At 39.8% G+C, this 23,191-nt stretch overlaps 1 protein-coding gene across 5 annotated transcripts in view; it reads left to right on the top strand.

Moving 5' to 3' along the window:
• Window positions 1-23,191, top strand: part of LOC122528408 (disintegrin and metalloproteinase domain-containing protein 10-like) — a 198,200-nt gene that overhangs the window by 162,042 nt on the left and 12,967 nt on the right. For all 5 annotated transcript variants that reach the window (XM_043653479.1, XM_043653478.1, XM_043653474.1 and 2 more), the window contains 4 exons: window positions 2,964-3,088; window positions 3,230-3,358; window positions 4,457-4,625; window positions 8,269-8,438. In XM_043653479.1, coding sequence (XP_043509414.1) covers window positions 2,964-3,088; window positions 3,230-3,358; window positions 4,457-4,625; window positions 8,269-8,438 — 593 coding nt within the window. The remainder of the gene's footprint in view (window positions 1-2,963; window positions 3,089-3,229; window positions 3,359-4,456; window positions 4,626-8,268; window positions 8,439-23,191) is intronic.

Below are 23,191 nucleotides of genomic sequence, written 5' to 3'. Positions count from 1 at the left end.
CGGGCGTCAGGATAATGTAACGTCGTTTCACGTTGCTCGCTGCGACAGGTACAATAGCGTCTCGTCGGAAGAGCGTCTGTCACCTTCGCGCTGCTTAGTATTTCGCTGATATAATAATGGCCGAGACGTTATTAAATAACAGCCAGCCCGTTCCTTGCGTCACGTTCTAAATATTAACGGTCCTGCCTTTGCGCTGAAACGCGACACGGTTGAAAATTAGCCAGTCGAGGATAGCGAGAACAGAACGAAACGATATTCACGAAATGCGAAATGCAGGAGTTGCATTCACCTTGTGCGAAAGTATTAGAACGAGCAGCAACTGTTTCCTTGAAAACTGGAAAAATGAAATGGCAAGAGTATTCGAGTGTCTCGAGTATTTTGAAATTTGTATTTAGCACTCTTGCTCCAATTGGAATTGAAATTTTTTTTTTTTTTTTTGGTCATAGTTTGAAACGACAAGACATTTCCACTAATTTTGTTATTTTTGTTTTAAAAGTAACACGTAACTTTTTATCACGCAAACAAATCACTTGTAGAGTTAATTCGTTGAAACAAAATAACGAATGAACCCGCCGCGACGTGAAGTTTACAGAGTCAGAGACAAATATTTGAAAAATTACTCGTCGAAACGGGTAGAAAGTGCAAAATGAAATAAAATATCATTTTATTTTGTAGTCAAACAATGAAATAATTTCGAGGAAAAAGGAATCAAACAAACGAACGAAATATCATTTCAAATATTTTGCTCGAGTCTGCGATCGACTGCGTGACACGAACTACGCGAACGGTTTAATTTTGGTTTTTTCCAGTGTGAATATCGGCTGAAACGGTGTCTCTACTTTAGTGCGTAATGAATTGAAATCGAGTTAGAGAACCGTTGAATACCTCGTACCAGGTAAAATAGCTTGTGCATCAGGATCGAGATACACACGAAGAACGAACAGCAGCGGACCATGACGTATTTGCCGCGGGCACGCAGTAACCAAATATGCTCCTGAGAGACGCCACACCGCAAACACGTATCCCACGTATCCTCTATTCTCTCTGTTAGCAAAAAGCGGCCACACCGCGTTCAGATTGCAAAAAGCGTTGTGCAAAGAACCGGAGCATTGTTTTCCCAATGATCCGTTGCACTTTTCTCTTTCACGACGTTGCGTCCACTTCGTGTATCCGGTGGATCGATGTTAGGCCTCAGTAGGTCAGCGATCGGTTGTAGATCAGCTTCAGTCGATAAGTTTGCAATATCGTGTATTTTAAAGCGGCAGAACTTCAAAATTTCGTTCATTTTCCATTAACGATTAACTAGCTTCATCGTCTCAGATTTATGAGAATTTCACGATGCTTCTCCTCGTGCAAGAAAGTCGAACGAGTATTCTGATTGCTCGTGATCATAATGAAAAATCATGTTTCGTAACACGATCGTTAATTGACAAACTTTACGCGCGATGTCAACTCGAGTCTGAAAATTCATTCGTTTTATTGTTTGAAGATGTGGCTTTCATTTCACATCAGACGTCTTCTCGAAACATTCTAAGTTTTCTTTTCCAAGATATCATAGAAAAAAAATTAATCACAAAGATACGATGAATTTACAATTGTTCGCTTCAAGTTTCGCATTTCTGGCACACAATACAATATTTCCTCTTTATTCATTCCCATTTCCCGCGTTTGTCTATCAATTCTCTGTGCCCTCGGTGATTCGCGAGGTACAATCGACCTTGGATGAACGCGAACGCGATGAACATGCTGGACGTCAGTAAATAACCCTTTTCACTGAAATTCATGGAGTATTTATCGCTCGTTCCACTCCTCCGTTCTTCCCTCTTTCTCTCTTATTTTTTTCAAAGTGTCGGGAAAAAATTCCGCGAAGGAGAGGAGCGAACAAAAGGGGTGGCGAGCGGACGTTCTTCTTCTTCTTCTTCTTCTTCTTTTTTTCTCTTTTTTTTTCATTTCGTTTCATACACCCGCCGATCCCCAACGGGTGGAAAGTTGCCACAGCATAAAAGTTGGCCAGAAATTAAATTACCGGACATTCTAGACGCCTGATTTATTATTTTTTCCCCGGGGATAACATCTCGGCTGATGTTTGGCCGCCCCCGTCGACCGGTGGGATTCAACGCCCCTTTCGAGCCCTCATCCCCTTCGCTGGCGCGCGCCATCAGAAATCCTGGCAGGTGAAATACCGGCTATGGGCAGAGTGGCCGAATTAAAAAATGAAATTAATTAAAAGGCTGCGAACAACGCGATATTTGTCTCCGTCCGGTGGAAATAGCGGGCGACGTTCTTGATTGGATGCAACGAATTCCACAGGCATTGCAGGGCGCAACGAGCATAGAATTTCGTCCGTTAATTCGTTCGCGGTTGATTAACGGGCAAATCGGATTGATTTACGCCCGAATTTTCGCGCATAGACCCGCACTGTTCCAGCTCAGAAGTCTTGGAAGCATACTTGTACAAAAATGCCTTGTTCAACGAAGAATCTGTAAAATATGTTGATATGTCAATCCTGCTGTTGTGGCATTACATTTGGAAAAATATTAATACGCATGTACATTAATTTCGTATATTCTTGCACTTCGTGAAAATCTTAATTATCAAACAGACTGTACAATTCTACTATATGATTGTAATGTCACGACGTTATAATTGTAATTTTCGTTAAGAAGCTTCGTTACTATTATTTCTCAAATGACTTTTCTCGTTTTCATCATTTCTCGATTATTTACTATACTCGAGAAATTATATTGATTCCAACTCTCGAACAATTACTACGTAATTACTATATATTATGTAGTACTATATGTTGCTGCACAATATACTATACTATATAATTGCTACATATATTACTATACATATAATTGTACATATGTAATTGCTACATATACTACTATACATATAATTGTACATATATAATTGCTACATATATTACTATACATATAATTGTAATGTCAAATTCGTTACAGAGGAGGACTACGACGCGTTCTGTTTGTCGTACATGTTCACGTATCGCGACTTCGAGAAGGGTACGCTGGGCCTGGCGTGGACCGGGGATCTGAAAAACGCCGGCGGAGTTTGCGAGAAAAACGGGGTAAGTTTCCCAGGAGTGGGGAAACGTAACGAAACTAATTCGACCGTGGCACCACCGTCTGAAATAACGTTGTTCCGCGGCGCATTCACGATACTCGGACAATTACCTCTGGGGGAGAACTAACGCTATTTCGTCTTGCAGCACTACAGGGGTAGCATGAAATCGCTGAACACCGGTATAATCACCCTGCTGAACTACGGCAAACACGTACCACCGACGGTTTCTCACGTCACCCTCGCGCACGAGATCGGTCACAACTTCGGATCCCCTGTAAGTTCAACGGTGCATCGGGGCTTGCATGCTGTCGACGCGTACACCGAATACATTTGAAAAGTTTCGAGGGTGGGTGCCACTGTGGAGACACTGTTCCATCGAAATAATCGTGTTCTCTGCCACGGTTGCTCCCGGCCTCCCTTTTCTTTTTCCTCTCTTTTCTTTCTTTCTTTCTTTCTTTCTTTTTTGCAACTTTTATTCCCGAGCAGAAGGAATAAAAGGCAACGTAAAATTGCATTTCTCCGGCGGCACAGTCGAAGGGGTAAGTTGCCTTGTCTTTGGAGGAAAGGAAAAGAATCCGAGCAGTGTCCTGTATAATTAAGCGTCGAATTGTTTGGAAAGTTGACGTTGGAATTTTACGCGGGAGATCGACCATATTCGAGTTATTTCAAGAACGATCTCGCGCGCGTGCGCGCCGTGGAAGATCGCAAGTTTTTCAGGGGGGGGAGGGGGAGGGGGGAGAAAATTCGGTATGCCGGGAAATTGGAAAACTTGAGCGCGACGGGGATTTGGAAATTTCAGAAGTTTCGGTGAGTGTCCGACGATTTGAGAATGGGAGGATTGGGTAATTGGAAAAACTCGTCCGTTTAGGGAATAGGAAACAGAAGAATGTGGAGATTCGGAACTTCAGGGCTTTGAAAGAATTTGAGAATTCAGAAATTCTCGAGAACCTGTAACTCTTGAATGTAGTAAAATTCAGAAACACTTTGGGAAACTTTGACAATTCGACCGTCTGGGAATTCGAAAATTGCCGAGTCAAAGCGGCTCAACGACGCAACGAACGTTCTTTTATTTAAATTTTCATCTCGCTGGCTGCCAGTAGAAAGCTATTGTTCTCTCTGCAACTTTAAAAATACTTCATTCGCAATCGACGCTGTTTCCTTCCGGTGAGAAAGGTCCGATTATTTAATTTAACCGTGGCAAGCAACGTTCGCGTGGTTGATTCAAAGGACAAAAGGGCCAGCGTCCCGGTTAATTGCAGCTTCTTTCCCCTCGTAAGGGGGTGATTCCTCGAGGTTCGCCGCGTTATGCATGACAAACGATACCGCGGAATGAATAATCTGACGTTTCCCCTCTTTCTGTTAACGCGACAAGCACGATCCGGACGAGTGTTCACCCGGTGGGGAGGACGGGAATTTTATAATGTTCGCCAGGGCGACCAGCGGCGACAAACGAAATAACAACCGCTTCAGCCCGTGCAGCCTGGTCTCCATAAATCCCGTTCTAAATGCCAAAGCTCGTTCGTCCAAGGGATGCTTCGCCGGTGAGTAGAGAGAAGCTTCTGGAATTTTAATTAGTTGCCGAACAGAGTCAACGGCTAGGCTGTGTTTCCGGTCAACACAGCCGTGACCTCTTTCACCTCGATTGAGAGCGTCCGCGCGCGTTCGTCGGCCGAATTATTTATACAATATCGCTGCCGAAGATACTCCGCAGGCCGCTTTGCTTGTTAATTACTTGTTAACGTATTTTCTGTTGAATCTCTACGCGCCATAGATTCAGATCGGTGGAACTTGAGGAATTTTGAGGTTAAGTTGTTGCAGTTGAAATTACAAACCACTGGGATGCATAAAGTTTAATGCCGTGTGAGGAGCAAGTAACAAATTTAGAATGCATTCGTTTTTCAACGAATACATGTTTGATACGTTTATTCAGAATATCGCAACGTGTTATTCCCTTTGGATTCTTCTGGCAAGTAAACCAATTATTTTATTATCGATTACAAGATTATCCGTAGAATATTCTAGCAAAGACTAAATACTCAAAGTCTTAAGGAATTGTTAATGATGATCAGCGTGTGTTACAGAGTAACGAGTTTGGTTATCGTGAAACAAAAATATCCTTTCGATTTTTAACAATTGCATAATGTAACATCTGCTGGCTTTGAAGATTTGAGAATTTTGACATCTAAGAATGCAGCATAAATATCCATTTATCATAAGATATAGATAAAATAAAGAATAACGATGAAAAATTGTTGTTATTTTAAATTTTTATAACTTTGTTAAAAGAAAAAACATACGAACAGTCCACTTGGTTTCATTTAAAAACGCAGAACCTCTACTTTGACAATATATGAGTCTATTTTTTTCCAACAATATTTTTATATCGCGTAATAGGTGGAGGAGCAAAAATGATAAATTGAGAGAAATAAGGAATTTTAAAAATTCAAATGTCCCTAAAGGCACTGAAATATTTTCTTCGCCACAGTATTGAAGATGGAAATTTCCTCTTCATCCCGTGAAACATACCGTGTAATTTTTTTAAAATCATTTTACTGAATTCTGAATATTACGACGAAAATTCAAGAAATGCGCGATATTCAAATTTTGATGAAATGACAACGTGGTCCATGTTTTTAGTCAAATTCAACGGGAGCTAATTATAAGTTTTACACACGTGCATGATTGTAATTTATAAATCACTTCGCGACACAACAATTATCCACGAGAAGAACTAACGAAGAGAAGAGGCGAGAGTGGTCGGAAAAAACGCGAATGCTTCTCGATCCACTTTTATTACGCTAATACTGCCGTGCAGCAAGATAAAACGAAAAGAAAACGAGGAAAGATATCGGCGCTGCTTCGGTATATCGATCGACCTCCAGGTCTAACTGCAACTCAATTGCAATTCTAATAGCGGGCTCTACATGGTCCGCGCGAAAACTCGTTTCGGACAACGAGCATTCACCGCGCGAACGTACGGGCAAACGAGCGACAAACAAGAAACAGATACCGACCGGTTAATTGTTAATAACATAAAATTCCTTCGTGACCGTTGGCAATCGATGAAAAAGGTTCTTCGAATATTAAAGGATATTAAAGATATACCCAATATTCTATATCCCACAACCTACATTCACGACATTCCACATTTCACATTCTGTATTTCATACCCCATATCCTACATTCCATATTTCACATCATACACGTCACGTTCCATGTCTCACATCTCTGTGCAATAATTCACATCCCACATTTTATATCCCACATTTCATATCTTATATTCTATATATCTGTACAGTTCACATTTTACATTAAATACTTTATACTTCTTTTTCTGCATTCACATCGTCTTACATTCTGTGTATGCGGCATCCTATATCGCACATTTCACATTCTGTGTGTCACATTTTCCACAGCTCGTGTTACATTCTCAATATATCCAATATAGTACGTAGCACATAGTCTCTACACCACATTCTATATTTTATGTTCCACATTCCACATCCCACATTCTATATGCCTTATTCTGTACTTCATATCTCGTTATATTCCAATTTTCACATTCTCAGAATTTTTCATGAAATACCATAGCCCACAAATTTTCCTCGAAGCTAATTTTTGAGCTAGCCTGGAATTTCTTGCCACAAAAAATGAATTTCGTAGCCCACAAATTCCCCGCAAAGCTAATTCGCGGACACTTGGGAAATTTCCTATCCCGCGAAATGAATTTTGTTGTCCATAAATTTTCCACAAAGCTGTGAAGCTAGGCCGAAATTTCCTGCTCCACAAAATTGGAGAGAAAAAGTGTTATTGAAAAGAGAACATTCTCATTTCTATTCAAAAGATTGTTCAAATTCATTGCATATGGATGCAACGGTGGTTCGATTAAGTCGCTGGTAAACCATGGTACCCCACGATTCTTCTATTTGTGAAGGAGGTAAAAACATGGAAAAATTTCGGAAAATTCTCGTCGACCGCCATAAAAACGGAGGTGTTCGAGCATCACTCGACGCGGCTCGCAATTGATTACATTACATAGTCACGGTCGACTTGTTGAGCTTCATTAAATCCAGGATTTCATTAAGCTCGCAGCAAATCAGGCTAACATTTATTCCATCCACTTTGCCTCCACTTGTGGCTCATTCTTCGTTCGTTTGAAATCAAAGCGATACTCTATCCGGTGTTGAAGCTCGGAGAAATTATTTCGTAAATACGATTAATAATTAGAAGCACGGTACATTTGAGAAAAAAGATACCGTAGGCTACTAATTCTTATCTGGATTTTATTTGGTACTTTCATCAAAAAGTAAATTTAATCTACATAAAAATTTTAATTAAATCTACTCTTGTGTTGTTACCTTTGTGTCATTAACTCAAAATAGAGGTTCAAATAAGGAGGATTCGTGGGAAATGAAATTATAACAATAATTGGATTCTAAAATATTGCTAGTCTGCTTTAACCAATTATTTTCATTTAAATTAAAAGGAACAACAATTGATACTGAAATTTATCATTTGTATTTACAGAATTGTTTATTTTTATGAATTAAAGAAGAAAAGGGAATTTAAACAAAAATTTGTATTATTCATTAAACTTTATGTTACAATTACTTGGATATTTTAAATTTGGATATTTTCTATATAAATAAATAACTTTTCCCAGAAATGTACATAATATTCTCAGTCTGCAATTGAACAAAAGTTTACATCTAAATCTAATTTTAAATGATGAATGAATATTTCATTACGTTGATCAATCGATCAGTCGTTTATCCGATCAAAAAATATAGTTTCGCAAGGACCAATTCAGAAAGCGTCTACATTAATTTCATTCAAAATCTCGTAACAACGAAAAAACCCTAAACCTTAATCTTAAAACAAATTTATCAAAAAATAAAAATTAATGACACAAATCACAGCTACAGATGTTACAAATGAAAAAACTCAAGTTTCAAACTCAACGTTCTCAAGTAGATTGAGTGGCACACGAACTTTCCATTATACACTGATAATTTTTTCAAAAATCGACTGAATCTATTCTGTATCATGCCGAGAGTATGGTCCCGTAAGGACCAGTTCAGAGCGAGTCTGCTCTGAATAAAACGTATGTAAGGGAATGTTATAGCGTGGCGTAACGGAGAGTCTGGTTGATCGAGTTGAAATGGAAAATCGATGATTTCACAGAGCCCCAAAATGCAATCTGCGGGAACGGAGTTGTAGAAGATGGTGAAGAGTGTGATTGCGGATGGGAGGAGGACTGCAACGACCCTTGTTGCCACCCTCAACGGCTTCATCATGCCCCTCACGAGGTACCTTGTCGTCTTGCCGATGGTGCGGTGTGCAGTCCCAGTCAGGTAAGTGGCAGTTTTCCTTCATTTGCTCGATGTCCAGATACGTTCGTTTCGTTCACTGAACTGTGATTAGCTCCAACCTTCCTCCTACAACCGTAATTTCCTCCTCTTCGATGCTGCACCTCTGCTTGTTGATCGTTCGTTCGAGAATTCGGCAGAGACAACTCTTCGAGGTAACGGTGAATATACGAAAATTGTTCAAAATTTGGCGGCTAGAAGCTAGCTTGTTGAATAATATCAATTATTGAACGTCAATGTAAAATTAGAATCTAGTCGAGCAAAAATGTTGTTAACAGTGTGTTGATTATTGTATCGAATTCGGACGTGTAGTTTTCATAAAATTTTCATCTGGAATTCAACGTGATAAAAATCGAAACTGTCGTAGGTATGAAAAATTTTGATTGGGAAATGTAACATGAAAAATCAACCGAAATGTTTCGAGCTATCGGTAGATTTTCCTGCAAATTCATATTTTTTGGGAATACAATTCGAATAGCAGAAAATCGTTTTACGTACCAAATATTCTACTCGCTGGCAATGATTAACTAAAAAAATTTTCATTACAATACTTACTGATAAATTATTTCACTTATATTTGATTGATATTTTATCGTTACAAATATTGAAAGTTTTATTAATAAATGGAATTCCTTGGATTTCCCTTGGACAGCCACAAAGTTGGAAAACAGAATTCAACGATATAATTGTTCGAAAGAAATTGCAAATAAAATATAATCTCGAATCCCCTGTATAGGAAATTGAATTTCAAACAATTATTTGAGCAACGTTCGCTGCAGCGAAGTTATCGAGAAAAATTTTTATCCGAAAGAGACGGACAGAATTGATTCGGAACAAGTGACAGTTAGGTAGTACGAGGTGCGCGAAGTGCGACACGACAAGCTGAAAGTTAAAATTGCATTTTTCCAAGAGAAAGATGTCAAATTCTTGCTTACATTTGTGCTTGCTGAAATATTAAAAGGCAAAACGGGTAACGGGCGGTAGCTGCGAATTTTCTACGGGTCTCCGAGGAGAGATATTTTTACAAACGTACCGTATATATACTCTTTTAGCAGCGAGTTCCTTTGAAATTTCGACAGAGGCTCATTTTCATTTTCTGCGAGAGCTACACGCTGAATATGTTATGAATTCCTATTGAATATCTTGAAAGCGTAATGTCGTAGGAAACGGAATGTGAACGCGCGATGCCTCTTCTTCCTCTGTGAGATGTGAGCCACTTCTTCCAGGCGACATTCTTCAACGATTTACTTTCGTTACCTCAAAAATAAAAAACAAAAAAGAGAAAAGAGGGAGATACTTGTATAACTTTCTATCGATTAGCGATGGGATCAAATCAATGCACAATTCATTGATAAAACACCGAAGATCATTGAAGTTGTAAATTTATAAAATTTTTGACCAACATACTCTAACCATTGAATTAGGATCAAATCATTTTCAATCTTCAACGTCTTGCAAAACTGCACATACACGTCAATGATTAGTTCAGTGATTTGCATTTTCTTCTTTCATCTTCGTTGAAGCACGAGTATTCTCAATTCCCTCTTACGCAAGATCAATAACATAATTTTTAAGATCGAAATAAAGGATCCTCTCAATCGCTCATCTCTCCTGGCATCAACATCCACTTGATTCTAAAGCGCTCGTTCGCTTCGCGCGCGGTAATTCCACTGTTCTCACATTACATTACTCAATAGTAATAAATAACGAGGTATCGTACGCAGCAATATAATGAATTAATCATTTATACATGTACATATATGTGCGATACTTCAACAGTTAATAAAACACGTAATTCAACTTTATTCGGGCCCTTCAATTTTATCAAATCCCGATCGATCTCGATCACACGATTTAACACAATCCACAGTTGACCACGATAATTTTACCATAAAACCCTACGTCCATTATGAGATCGTTCTTCACTCTCTGCGTCAAAGCCCACTTCCCCAAATGGTTCAAAGATCATCGAGCTTGATCTTATCGTGGCTCATCGACGACAAAAAGCCTCGATCTCGAAGTCACTACCTCGCCACGGTTTCTTCTCTGGCCTCTTAATTATCACCGGCGGAAAGAGCATCATTTTTCTCTAGGGAGGACCTACATCATTTCTCTCCCTCCCCCCCCCCTCCTTCTTCTCTCTCTTCACTCCGTTCTCCACTCGTGTATCCGACAGAGTGGCTCGTAATGGATGATTCTGGAAATAAAATGGAGAGGGGGAACACGTCCGTTCTCAATCCTCTTACGTGTAACGTCGCTAATTAATAACGAGGCACGAGGCAGGCTACGCGACAGGCTATGGCACGGGCGTACGGACGTATCGATGTTTATTAATGATACACTAAAGCCGTAATTAAACGCGAAACGTGCCGTTACGCTCTCGTCGTCTCTCGTTCCCGCGCGCTCTCTCTGGCGCGCGCGTTCAACCTTCGGCTGCAAACCCGTTAATCCAACCAATGCCGATCGTTTGTTTCAACGAACCGAGCAACTCGCATCCCACTGTAGCAGGCATGCGTTCGGTGATTAAACGGTGAGCCGTCGATAATGAGTAGAGGAAATCCGGCGCGTTTCGAAATCGAGACGGTCATAATTTATGCAACCTGTGAAGTTCGACGTTCCTTCGAAGGATCGCGAGACCGAAGCTGGATAGACGGCGAAACTCGAGGCTGGATACTGTTACGCGTCGGAACGCAACTGTTGTACCTTCGTCGGGGATTATGAGATTTGAGAGCGCCGGAGAATGAAGAGAGAACGAAGGATAAAACCGAGGGATCTGTGGATCATTTTGTACATTTGCAGGGAATTTGTATTTGCAGCATGCAATGTATAAAATTGCGTAAAATGTAAAACTCTAAAATACAATCGTTGTGAGTTTTAATAACTAGCTTCTAATTATTGTACCTGTCACTTCAAAACCTGTCTTTTCAAATTATTATTAAATATCGTTCAAAAGCATTATCGATGGTCACATCTCTAGTAATCTTCATTTAGAACATTTCATTTCCTTCTTCAATTTTAAACGAGTATCGTTATAGAGCCAAATTTTCAACATTTACTCCTTTCTTTTTAACGACAATTTGTTGCTTTCAGAGAAGCACGAAATAGAATGGAGCTAAAGGCGACCGATTCGTTGACTCGTACTACTGGCGCGAGTATAAAACCACTCGTAGATTGAAAACCAAGTGGCTCAAATGAGATTTTCGTGTAGAGAGATATTTTTCCTTCGTCTTGCCGTCTACAGAATCGCAGCTTATAAACATCCTCCTTTTTTGATAACTTATCTAAACATTCCGCGCGCGTGTAGAAACAATTAGCAAGCGAAACAAATCTCCGCCTAAATGAAAATACGAATCTGCATAACGAAATTAAAGTGAGAAAGGATATGTTGTTAGATATAAGGGGAAAGGGATTGAAATTGAAAAGTTGGGAGTCAAAATACAGCGAGAAATTGCAAAGAAAATTTATGCGAACCGGATAACGTGGAAAAGAAGAAGAATACCAATGAGACCTCGGGAGCGGCGAGGTGATTAGCATGCTTGCTTACTGCCTTCGGTTCTTCGATACCATTTGCATCTCACCGTTATTTCTCATCGAAAATTTCTCGTCCATTAACAAGATCAACATAATGGCAGTCGTAACCAAACAACCATAAAAAAGAATGCTCAAAAATATTACGACGTAGACATGTGTCTGAATGTCTGTCGTACTGTTATATAACAGATAAACTTCGAAAAGAAATTATCGAAAAATTTGAAACAAAAATTCTGCGAGTTGAGCAAACAGATGATTCATGTAACAGATTAAGGAGAAAATACATAGAATGTGACAAGGTAAAGTTGTGTGGAAATCTAACGAGTGACGTGCAACAGAAATGAACAACGTTCGGACAAGAAACAAGAAGTCATCAACAGGATACAAAATTCCAACAGTCTGAACGAACGAAGAGAAAACTGTCCGAGAATAAAGAAGACAGTAACAAGAGAGAAGTCGTGTGAGCGGAACAAAAAATTCCAACGCCAGTAAAGCGTAGATCGTGAAGAGCGAAGAGAAAATAGAGGCAATAGGGGGAAAAGGAACTAGTCGAAAAAGATTTGAGTGTGTACCGACCGATAAAACCGACGCAATAATGACTCTGAACACAAGACCGTTTCGCAGGAAAACGGCGAAAACGAGCCACTTTCCCCCGATGACGGCGGATCGGCGTTGGAAATTGCAGTCCTCGCACATGCACGATTCTTCGCGCTCGAAGGAACTTGCTGGCCGTGGAAGGCTTTCCGGTCGTGGAAAGAGAATTTCGCCAAGGTACAAGACTACAGCCAGAAAGAGAAAGAGAGAGAGAGAGAGAGAAACAAAAGAGAGAGAAATTAATTTCCAGGTATGTTTCAAACCGTAGTTCCTGGATACATCCTGGACGTTATTGTCGACGAGGTGCCAAACACACACAGGCGAGGACAGGATTTAATTTTCAATGTTAGTCGTCCCTATCGGCGACGACCGCGTACACCCTGGCGTACACTCTCGCGTATTCTCGCCGTGTTCGCGGTATCCCGGAGAATGAGACTAATTAATCAAACTGGAATCGAGGCGGCTGTTATCGGCCTCGGGAAGCTTCGGCGAATCACGAATGGGGGAAACTCTCGCCCGAACTAAAAACAATTAATCTTGCCGTACACCCGTGGATACGATGTGGAATGCTTGATTTTCAAAGTTCGCTAGATCGCTTCCTTTGGAACTTCGAACTCGTCGAACACCGCGAATATCGTTCTCGACTCTCGTTGACTCGCTTTCTGTTTTTTATTTCTTCTCTCCTTCCTTTCATTTTCTGCCCTCGAGCAGCGAACGTACTAATTAACGCAACGAACCCGCCAAGTCCGAAATTCTGGTAACGAGGTTTTCAATCGTGGAAAAGAATTACAGTGGTATTGTTCGACAAACGTGGCGGCTACTACCAGCCGCCGTACTAATTATGCACAGTGGAAACCGTGAATAGAGACTGCAATTTTAAAATATTACTTCGTTTCTGACGTGTTCGCGTCCTCCTCGGCTTTGCGTAGCGTGTTCCGCAAGAGCATCAGACTGCTGCGAACAATCGGGCGTAATTACCGGCGAATTTTTACAATTTCTCCGTGACTGAAGATAGAAGGGAAACATCGTAACGAGTCTTTATTGAAGAAACGTCCCGCGAAGTGTCCTCAAATGCTACGTGCGCCGTGGTCAGATCGAAAGTTCGACAAACTTTCTCAGTTTCCTTGGACCAACTTGTCTTGTTCTTCCCGACACGCGAGAATGGGAAGAAGCTTTTGTTTCTTGGAGGAACACGGGAAAAGACACAGTAGAAAAATCGGTCAACTTTTGTCTTGTCTTCTTGGTTGTACTTTTGAGAATATGGTACATGGATGATTTACATTGTATTTAACCGAATTTGTAATAAAATAGTAATAAAACTAAAGAAATAGCAATGAACGTGCGAAAAATGGATCTAGAATAAGAATAATGGAGACAGAATAGTGGACAGAAAAAGTAAAAAATAACTGGAATAAAGCGCAATGTTTTTGGTGAAATCGAAGAAGGTTTGAATGATATTTCTATAATACTTTTTTTTTTATTTGGCTCCATCCCATCTCAAGGAGCGCGAGATACTTGTAACGTGTGTTTTATAACAGAATATTGTGATAAGATAAAGTTTCAACCGTGATATGCACGATGTAAGTCGTAATAAATTTTCTCTCTCTCGATGGTAATTCTCGCGAAAATTCGTGCCTCGCCGGTAATTTTTTGGTCAGTTTTTGTCAGTTTGGTGGCATCGTCAAGAGTTCGCGATGGCTTCTGGTCCCTGACTGTCGCGGCAGTGATAAACGAAAGAAACCGTGGAAGAACGATCGCGATCGGCACCGTGAGAATGTGGCGCAAACCGCAGCGGTGAAATAGTGAGAAAGAATAAAAGCGCAAACTGGCGATGAGAGGGAAAAAAGAGGGGAAGGGGGGGAGGAGGAAATAAAAGAACGCGTGGCTCGCGAAAGTCGATGCATTAGGTGGATCGGGGGTGAAAAGTGGCCGGATGCAAAACACGTAGATTCGTGAGGCGCGCGGACGTAGACGAATGGACGGCGTCTTCCTCTTCTCCGCAGGTTCTCCTTCCAAGTTGAACGACGAGAACAATAAACAAGAGGCAAGAAGGTAGAAAAAGCGCGGAGCAAGGTGCTGGGAAGAATCGAGCAAACTGCGGACATTAAGCGTAGGAAGCTGCAAGGCAGGGAGTGGAATAAGAATGGGCGAGGAAAAAATTGAGAAAGATAACGAAAGAGGTGCAGGGTCGTGGACTGATGAGGGAACGAGTGGAGAGGCAGCGGGTGAGAAAAAGCGCGGGAAACGAGCTGCTAGTGAGGAAAGAAAACAGGGGAGGAGGGCTGGCGTGCAAGAAGAAAGATAAATAGTCGAAGCAAAGGAAAACAACCGGGTACTAGGAAGATAAAGCGGTGAGGGGCATGTTTGCGGCGATGGGAACACGTTCAGCTCGTAAGGTGGGAAGGGTGCATTATTTTCGTCGTTCTGTGGCTCGAAATTATTAATCGTGAGATTAAAATGATCAGTTTCGAACCGTTTTATTCCATTGAGATTATAGCGCGATTAGGAAAGGGAGAAAATATTTTTTGATGGAAATCTTAGAATGGCGGGGTAATCAGTTCTTGGTTGAGTGGAAGTTTTTAAACGTTCGTGAAACATTTCTGGGTGGACATACGCACATAATACAAAAATATGATACTTCTTATAATATCTGATAAATAAAATAATTGATATCTTGAATATCTTCGTAAAAACATCAAAAACATCCGCGATTTTTATCCATGATTTTTATATAGTTTCATACTCAACTCTAATTTTACATTGAATAGTAGGGTTCGAATTAGAACTACTTAAAAAAATTAAAAAGTACGAGCGAATACTGATAGTAAAAGTAATTTGTGCCTTTATTATATGTCGTTTTTTTCAATTTTTGTCGTTTCAATCTGAACGTACATGCTATATCAAAAGGTTTCTATCCCGTATAAATAAATAGTATTAAAATTAAAACACTGTTTCAATTACAAATACATTAATCTTGAAGTTTCTTAGATATTTAAGATATCTAAATTATATCTCAAGATACTTTAGGTATTTAAAAAAATACCAAGTACATATTTTTGTTTCTATTACCTTATATTCGCCATCACGAAACGGAATTGCCTATTATTAAACAACTAAACTCAACAGTTCAAATAACTGTCGTGAAAGAACATCTTGTAAAGAGAGAAAGGGTAAAGGATTTTCATGTTTCGTACATAGTCTCTCGCAAATGATGATGATCGTCGTGTACCGTGGGAGGAGAGAGAGAGAGAGAGAGAGAGAGAGAGACAGACAGCATCGTCTCGTTATTCTCGAGAGCACTTTAATGAATATACGATGTAAGCGTTGAAGGTCGAGGAACGATCTAGCTATCTCGAGAGATTCGATCCTTCAAGCACAGAGTGGTAATGTGACTTCCTTCGGTAAAACGAATCCCTGGCGTTCTATTTTCACGGACGAGGAGCTGCCGTGCCCGTTGCACAGGAATGCACACAGACACACGTAGACACGCGTGCATAGCCGCGCGCTTATATTTGCGTTTCAATCGTGACATCTATACGTGGTTCATTTTCCGAGAGGAGGAACATCTCGCGGGATCGCAATCTCTTGCCCTTAATGCCGTCACGGAAAGAATATTCGCTCCCACGACGATCCCTCTGTTTTGCAGTCTTTCGTCCCGACAATATTCCGCATTATCTCGCGAGAACGAGAGCCAGACAGATTTCCTCTCGAACGCTCTTTCATTCCCTGAACGTGAGGGGAAATACACTTTCGAAAAACTTGCCCGAAATAATCGAGGACTCTGCGAAATTCTCCACTGAAAATATATCGGACCCGTAATTTTTTTTGATCTTTGTATTAAGCTAATATTTAAAAAATTTCCATTAATTAAATCCTTCGAGTTTTTAATTAACTACTTTTTCACATTTTGATTTTCAATTAATTTTTTTGTGTCCTTCCTTTCGTGTCAAGCTACCACTTTTTTACGTTCTTTTACGTTAAGGCATAATTTCTTAATTTTAACTTAACTTCCGCGCAGAAATTCTGATCTCCAAAGTGTCGCGCGAGAAGAAAACGAAAGAAACGGACAGGCACGGCGCAATTATTTACACGACAATTATCAGAGGGCGAGTGACTTTCGGCGACCAAAATGTTTCCCTGCAGCTCAGTCACAAGCCGGATGATTCGAATAATTCTCCGCTTCGTTAGCCGCGACATTTCGCTACATCCGCAATTACTCGAAGACGGAGTTTCGTGATTCCGCGCCATTGTCGCCTCCGCCATCCGCCTCCTTCGAGCAAGGAATTCTTCCTATTGAAGTATTGAAATTCGATAAATTGATTCGTTTCAGTCCGTGTTATTACGTTCCGGCCTGCGAGAAGCAAGATTCAATGCGAACGTGATGGTTGAAGCCAAGAGGGCTACGTGTTCACCACGTATTAGTTCCTATAGATTTGTATTGGTTTGTGAGTGTGCCAAGGAGATTTGGTCTTTACGCTGGCAACAACTTTCACTTCTATATTCACCTTTTAATATTCAAACGTATCTTTTAATGCTCAAGGAACACTTTGAAAAGTCAATAGGCAAAATACATTTAATATTATACTTTTCCGCTACGTTTGATCTTTATATTGTTAATAACTTTTTTCACTTCTATACTACCTTCGCTTCATAAATATTCAAACACTTTGACTTGTGTTGATAGTGTGCAAATTTGATCAGAACGTATGAATTAATTAGATGTATAATTAGGGATTTACTTTGGAAAATCAATAGACTGCATTTATTATATTTTTTAATGTATTTATTATATTTTTACTGCTTGCTATTAAATTGTTAGGTTGGGAATATAGGAAATAACCTTTGTCAAATGCAAAATTCATATGACATTTCTGAATTTGAACTGTTGTACAGAAAGAACCGTGCGAATATATTCTACTCCTGAAAATTAAAATTAATTGGAGTTTGATATTTTTGTCGTAAAATTTCCGCTCAAAATGTGAAGGTTACAAGAGAAAATACAAGTATTTCCATTTGACTTTTATGATTAAAAGATAAAACTATAATTATTATAAAAAGCGATATTTTAATATTTTATCGGTATAACATAATTAAAAATATGTGTCCTCTGTAGCCTTCGGTTTTAGTAAAATTTTGGTATTTAATAATATACCACGAATTTCAAATTCCACGCATGCTCATAACCTCGTTAACGAATTATCAAAAATCTATGAAACACCCAAAGCATAATAGCGAACGAAACAAATTTCTATTTGAGAGTGCCAAAACGTAAAAATGTCTGAAAATTCACTGTCTACTCGCAACGCGAATAAAACAGGTCGCAAACAATCTAACGCAAACCCCGAGCAAAAATCCAACCCTCTTCCCCAAAGCGAACTTGCCCGATCTCTGTTTAAAATCTTGCAGCGGTGTTCAACGAAACTTCGGCCGAAGTTATGACGCGGCTTGATAACGCTTATCACCGTAAATTAACAGGATGTACGATTACGTAAACACGTAGACCATGAAATAAAGAAGGGCGAAGTTGATTAAGCGATCGTCGAGTAGATTTCTCGTGCAATTTAAATTTCAAGGGGCGCTCTCAGTCTTCTCAAAATTGTAACCCTTTTAAGCAAAGAGAGAAAGAGAGAGAGAGAGAGAGAGAAAGAGAGAAGAGAGAGGCGCGTCCAACGATACGTCTTATCGTTCGTAATTAAGAATATCCCGAGATAGACGCCGGTCTAAATAAAGGGGCAAGACTCTTGACGTCGGACAGCGGCGGTCGAGGCATTAAAGCAATCCTAAATCTTCTTGGGAATTGCAGCCTCGCAACCGTTTAGAGATAAGTCTTATCCTCCTCTGATTGAAAACGTTAATCGCCAACTTGGAATGAAGCATACTTTCTCCCGGATCCGGTCTGATATAAAGGCGTGATTAAACGCCCGTCCGTACCCTTAAGGGAAATTGAAAATCTTTTCGAATCTGTAATTGGCGAGTCCCCCCTCCTTTGCTCGAAATCTTTTCAACAATCCCTTCTTCCAGTTTCTCTTACATTTTTTTTTTATTTTCTTGATCTTGGGTATTATATTATGTGGTATATCATGTGAAGTGAAATCAGAAGAGGGAAAGGAGAATAATAATTATCGATCGAGAACTACAAGGGGAAGAACATTTAGATAAGTAAAATGTTTTTATTTCTATACGGGGAAATCATCTCGAAACTTTTATTTTTACAGTTAAAATTATTCTTAATTGTTTTTTTTTTTTACAATGATTTAATATTATGTATGTAATGGGATTAAAAATAATTCTGAAGAAAAAGTTTCGGAATTATTTGTCCGTGAAAGTAAGAAGTTTGGCTTATCGTGTTCATTCTAGTTAGAAATCTTGAAACTTTTTATTTAATTACGACAGGTTGTAAAATGAATGAATTTTCGATGAATTAATTGACGCGTGTATAACCCCATATTCAGTTCGGGATTAAGTTAAGCGAATTCGAGTGACACTTGAACGAAATTTCGATTTTCTCGAAAATAAAGTCCTTAATGAGAAAAGCTACTGTTCCTTTCTTGACTTATTCTTGCAAAACCGTCATCTTCGAAACTAAAATCAAATGTAGGCCAGGTTAAGTTTAGGTTACACACACCTATAAATTTATTATAGCTTACATCTATAAACAATAATTACTCAGAGTTTCAAAAACAATAGCTCTCGAAATATATTTGAAGATCATCAATTCTATTCGGAATAATTCATTCGTACTTGACTTTTTCTCTCGCTATGGTGAAACCAGTGAACACAGAGAGCGCAGAGACCGCACGCGATGGATTTATCTCGTCTCGGCCAGTAATATTCTCATAGACTTGAATGCATTTTTCCATCGGGTTATTTATTTTTTGATATATGCACAGGCCGAGAATACATCCACTTGCATCAGCATCGAATTTCTTCCGCTGCTTTCCGTGCCAATTCGTTGAACCGGAAAACGTATCAGACCGGGGGAACCTTATTTTCCAAGCATCGGCTGCCGGTCCCACGGGTATCCTTCTATCAGATATTCAAACCGTGGATCGTTCTTATCTGCACGTTAAGCGAAAATCATTCGATTCGCTTAAACGTTTCCTCGTCCACCTTTCCGGCCAACCTACCCTTTCCGTTCGTCGATTTAATTAAATCGAAAATTGTCGCGCGGCGAGAGAGATTCTCTCACATTCTCTCTCTCTCTCTTTCTCTCTCGATCGGCATGTCTTTCGAGATACGGCGACTAATTCCACGATACAAGAAGCTAACTTCACTCGGCGAATTGCAGCTTACTTTGGCTGGGAAGTAGAATCTGATGCATGTGTTGTTGTTAGAGTTCGTTCAGATTAGCAATATCTGAAATCACAGTGTTAGAATATTTGACGTGTCATTTTCATCAAATACAGAACATTTTCTGCACAAGAAGAAGTGAATAATATACCGAACATACGAACATATTGCACAGCCCTAGTGCCTAATAGAATTAAAGATCCTCTTTTCGAGAATCTCAATTCGTCAATTAAAAGTTTCGCAGTTGAAGTGTGGCTGGCGACTCTTAAACTTTACTAAATATAAATAAATATCGAAAGTTTCGAGTGGTCCTAATAACCTCGCCGGATTTCACCGAATTGCAAGTTTTTTTTAAAAACGCGCCGGCACTTCAATTTTCTCGCGTGTACACGAGTAGTTTGGATGTAATTGCGAGGCAGATACAGCAATTTCCCAGATGGAGGGCTGGCAAAGTTGCTGGCAAGAACGAGAATCACGATCCCTCACGCGGACAACATCTTTAATCGCCAAATGCTTTCGTAATATCTTGAAACGTGCGTCTGGAAAAGCTTCAACAACGGATCAAAAAGACCTCAACCATCCCGACTCGGTCGTGCCTCTCGGTCTTCCTAACATTTATCATTTCCCAACGAATATCTATCAATCGCAATTTGTTGCTGAATTTTAAAGGAATGTAATTTCGTTTCTCAATGATGCGGCAAATGCTGATTGCTGTTTCAAATTAATGGAAGCTGATGGATTTTGGTGAATTAATTGGATAAGAGTCTCTTCAAGAAGCAAAGATGTACATGCATATTGTAGAAAATTTTCCAACAAGATCTTGAACTCCTTTTCAACAAGATCTTCAGAAAGATTGCAGTCACGTGTGAAAAACAATATTGAGAAAATGGCCACCTTTGAGAAGGAAAATTATAGAGAATTTCCCCAAAAATAATTTCTTTCCTCTTTTTATCTCGTTACAAAAGAACGAATGTTAATCTGTGAAATTCAAGAAATAGGGCAACATAAATTTCGATTCGTGTGAAGAACAACATCGCGATTCTTTCAACAACAAATCCGTTTTCAGAGTTCCTTAAAATACCAAACTTTGTCGATGAAAGTAATCCAATTGCCTCGAATTATGATCTTGAAAGCCAATTAACATCGTTGTTTTCATTTTCATTTTCACGAAACGACGAACCACAGCGAAACTTATTAGAAACAATATTTCGAGGTTTATCTTGAACAATAATTCGAGCGTCGTTTCGCTTTTAATTATCAGGGATGAAGGATCGTCCGTCTGCTTGAATATTTATTGTTCACGGTGAATCTGGTGGCGCAAAGAAAACGAAGGCAAAAGTTTCTCGAGCGTGAAATCGCGCACTCGCGGACTGTGTTTGTGCGTTCGTCTTCCCGAATATTTCTTCGGCGTATTTGCACGTATCACGTCGGCAACCCAGTCTGAAACTTCTGCCCGTTGTTTCCTGAATTTCATAAATATTCATTATCCGCGCGCGCATATATGTGTGTGTGTGTGTGTGTGTGTGTGTTCTGGCAAAGGTGGGTTTTCAATATGGAGACACACAAACAACAAATTAACGCATGCAAATTTAGAAGAGCGACGTTAGAAGAAACATTTTCAATAAAGAACGATATAATTCCACTTGTAAATCGCTAAGAATTTTTTACTCTAGAATATGCCCCGCTTGTTCGCCACGATGGAGGCCGACAATCGATGTTTTCGAAAAATAAAGTTTCCAAACGAGTAAATAACTCTGCTATTTTGTAACACGTTGACCCCACCAAAAGAGAAAAAAGAAAAAAAAATTGAGATACAAAGCTGAACGCCGGTTTATATAAACAAAAATTGGAGCTTTTCATTCAGTAATTGTCCGTGAAAAGAAACTCACAGGTTTCATTTATTTCTGTACGACTCAGAACGGTGCAAAAATACCCCATTGACTGAAAAATCATTTTACTTGAAGAAATGATCCAGCGAAAGCGCTGAAATCCAAGGAAATGGAACAACGAATATCGTTCCACTAAGCGCGTTGGCGGTTTTGTAACCAAACCACCACCATATTCACCGGTGCACGCATTGATTGCCAATTATTCACCGGTTGATTGCAGTTTATTTGTTAAAATTGGTATACACCGCACGTCACGGGGTAATGTAATAGTTATAAGCTTAATCGAGTATTCAAACGTACGGAACGAGAGAGAGAGAGAGAGAGAGAGAGAGAGAGAGAGAGAGAGAGAGTAGATTTATGGGTTTGTTGCTGGCACAAGGCTGTACCAAGCTATTAATAATGAATATTATTGCATCGCGGTTAAAATTTCCTTGGCTCGGCGCATTACAAATGTAAAATCAAACGCGTGTTCTCGCGCGAATGTTCTCTCTTCTTCTCCTTCTCCTTCTCCTTCTTCTTCTTCTTCTTCTTCTTTTACGTGTCACGAGATTCATGCTGTTATATATGATAACCAATTGTTTGATATCGAGGGCTTTCATATGAAAACCGGCGATTCAATCCCAGAGGCCAGGATAACGTAATCGATAGGATGCTTGATTACTGCAAAGCCATGGGGTCGCCAGTGTTAGTCCAGTTTCCAATACGCGGACCGGCAATTCCATTTTTTTTTTTTTTTTTTTTTTTTTTTTTGTTCCCCCTCCCGCGAATTTTCATTACCCATGCCATGTCGAAAGCGTGTTGTAATCACAGCGAGCAGCGCGGGGGCCAATTTAAAAAATTGAAAAGGAAATTTCCAGCACGGAAACAATACAACGAAAAAAACGAGAGAGAGAGAGAGAGAGAGAGAGAGACAACAATGAGTTCTCGATAACTGTGCAAATGAATTAAAAATGGGAGGAAAGGTCGTGTTTCGAGAAATGGCTCGAAATGGGATGCGAAATAAAAATGGACTGGTTCCATTTCGAGGAAGAAACAGAACGGGAGTAAAAACGTGCGAATTGCGAAGAGATAGGGAGTATAAATTTTTGAAAAAATGGCGACGATAGTGAAACCCAGTGAAGAGGGAAAGAGAGCGAGAGACAGTCCTTGGTATCGCGTTGCCCCGAATTCTCTGGCGCGCACAACAATGTTGCCCATTGTTCTGTCCAGAAAATCGCTCGAAAAATCGAGATATTGTTCCTGGTCTGGCACAATACCCCCCCAGAGAGGAACGCGTTCCAGCGAACCGCGCATTATCATCGACACGCGCGGCGAAATAAATTAGCGAGCGACAAAGCGGGCCAGCGCCCGATAACCCGGAGTTGCTGAATATCGCTGCGGATTCGTTCAAAAAAAAAAAAAAAAAAAAAAAAAAAAAAAAAAAAAAAAAAAAAA

The sequence above is a fragment of the Frieseomelitta varia genome, unplaced genomic scaffold (assembly GCF_011392965.1).
Source record: "Frieseomelitta varia isolate USP_RPSP 00005682 unplaced genomic scaffold, Fvar_1.2 scaffold_250, whole genome shotgun sequence".
Classification (NCBI taxonomy): Eukaryota; Metazoa; Arthropoda; class Insecta; order Hymenoptera; family Apidae; genus Frieseomelitta; species Frieseomelitta varia.
Note: the sequence above shows the minus strand (reverse complement) of the source record. Positions and strands in the feature narration are given on the sequence as shown.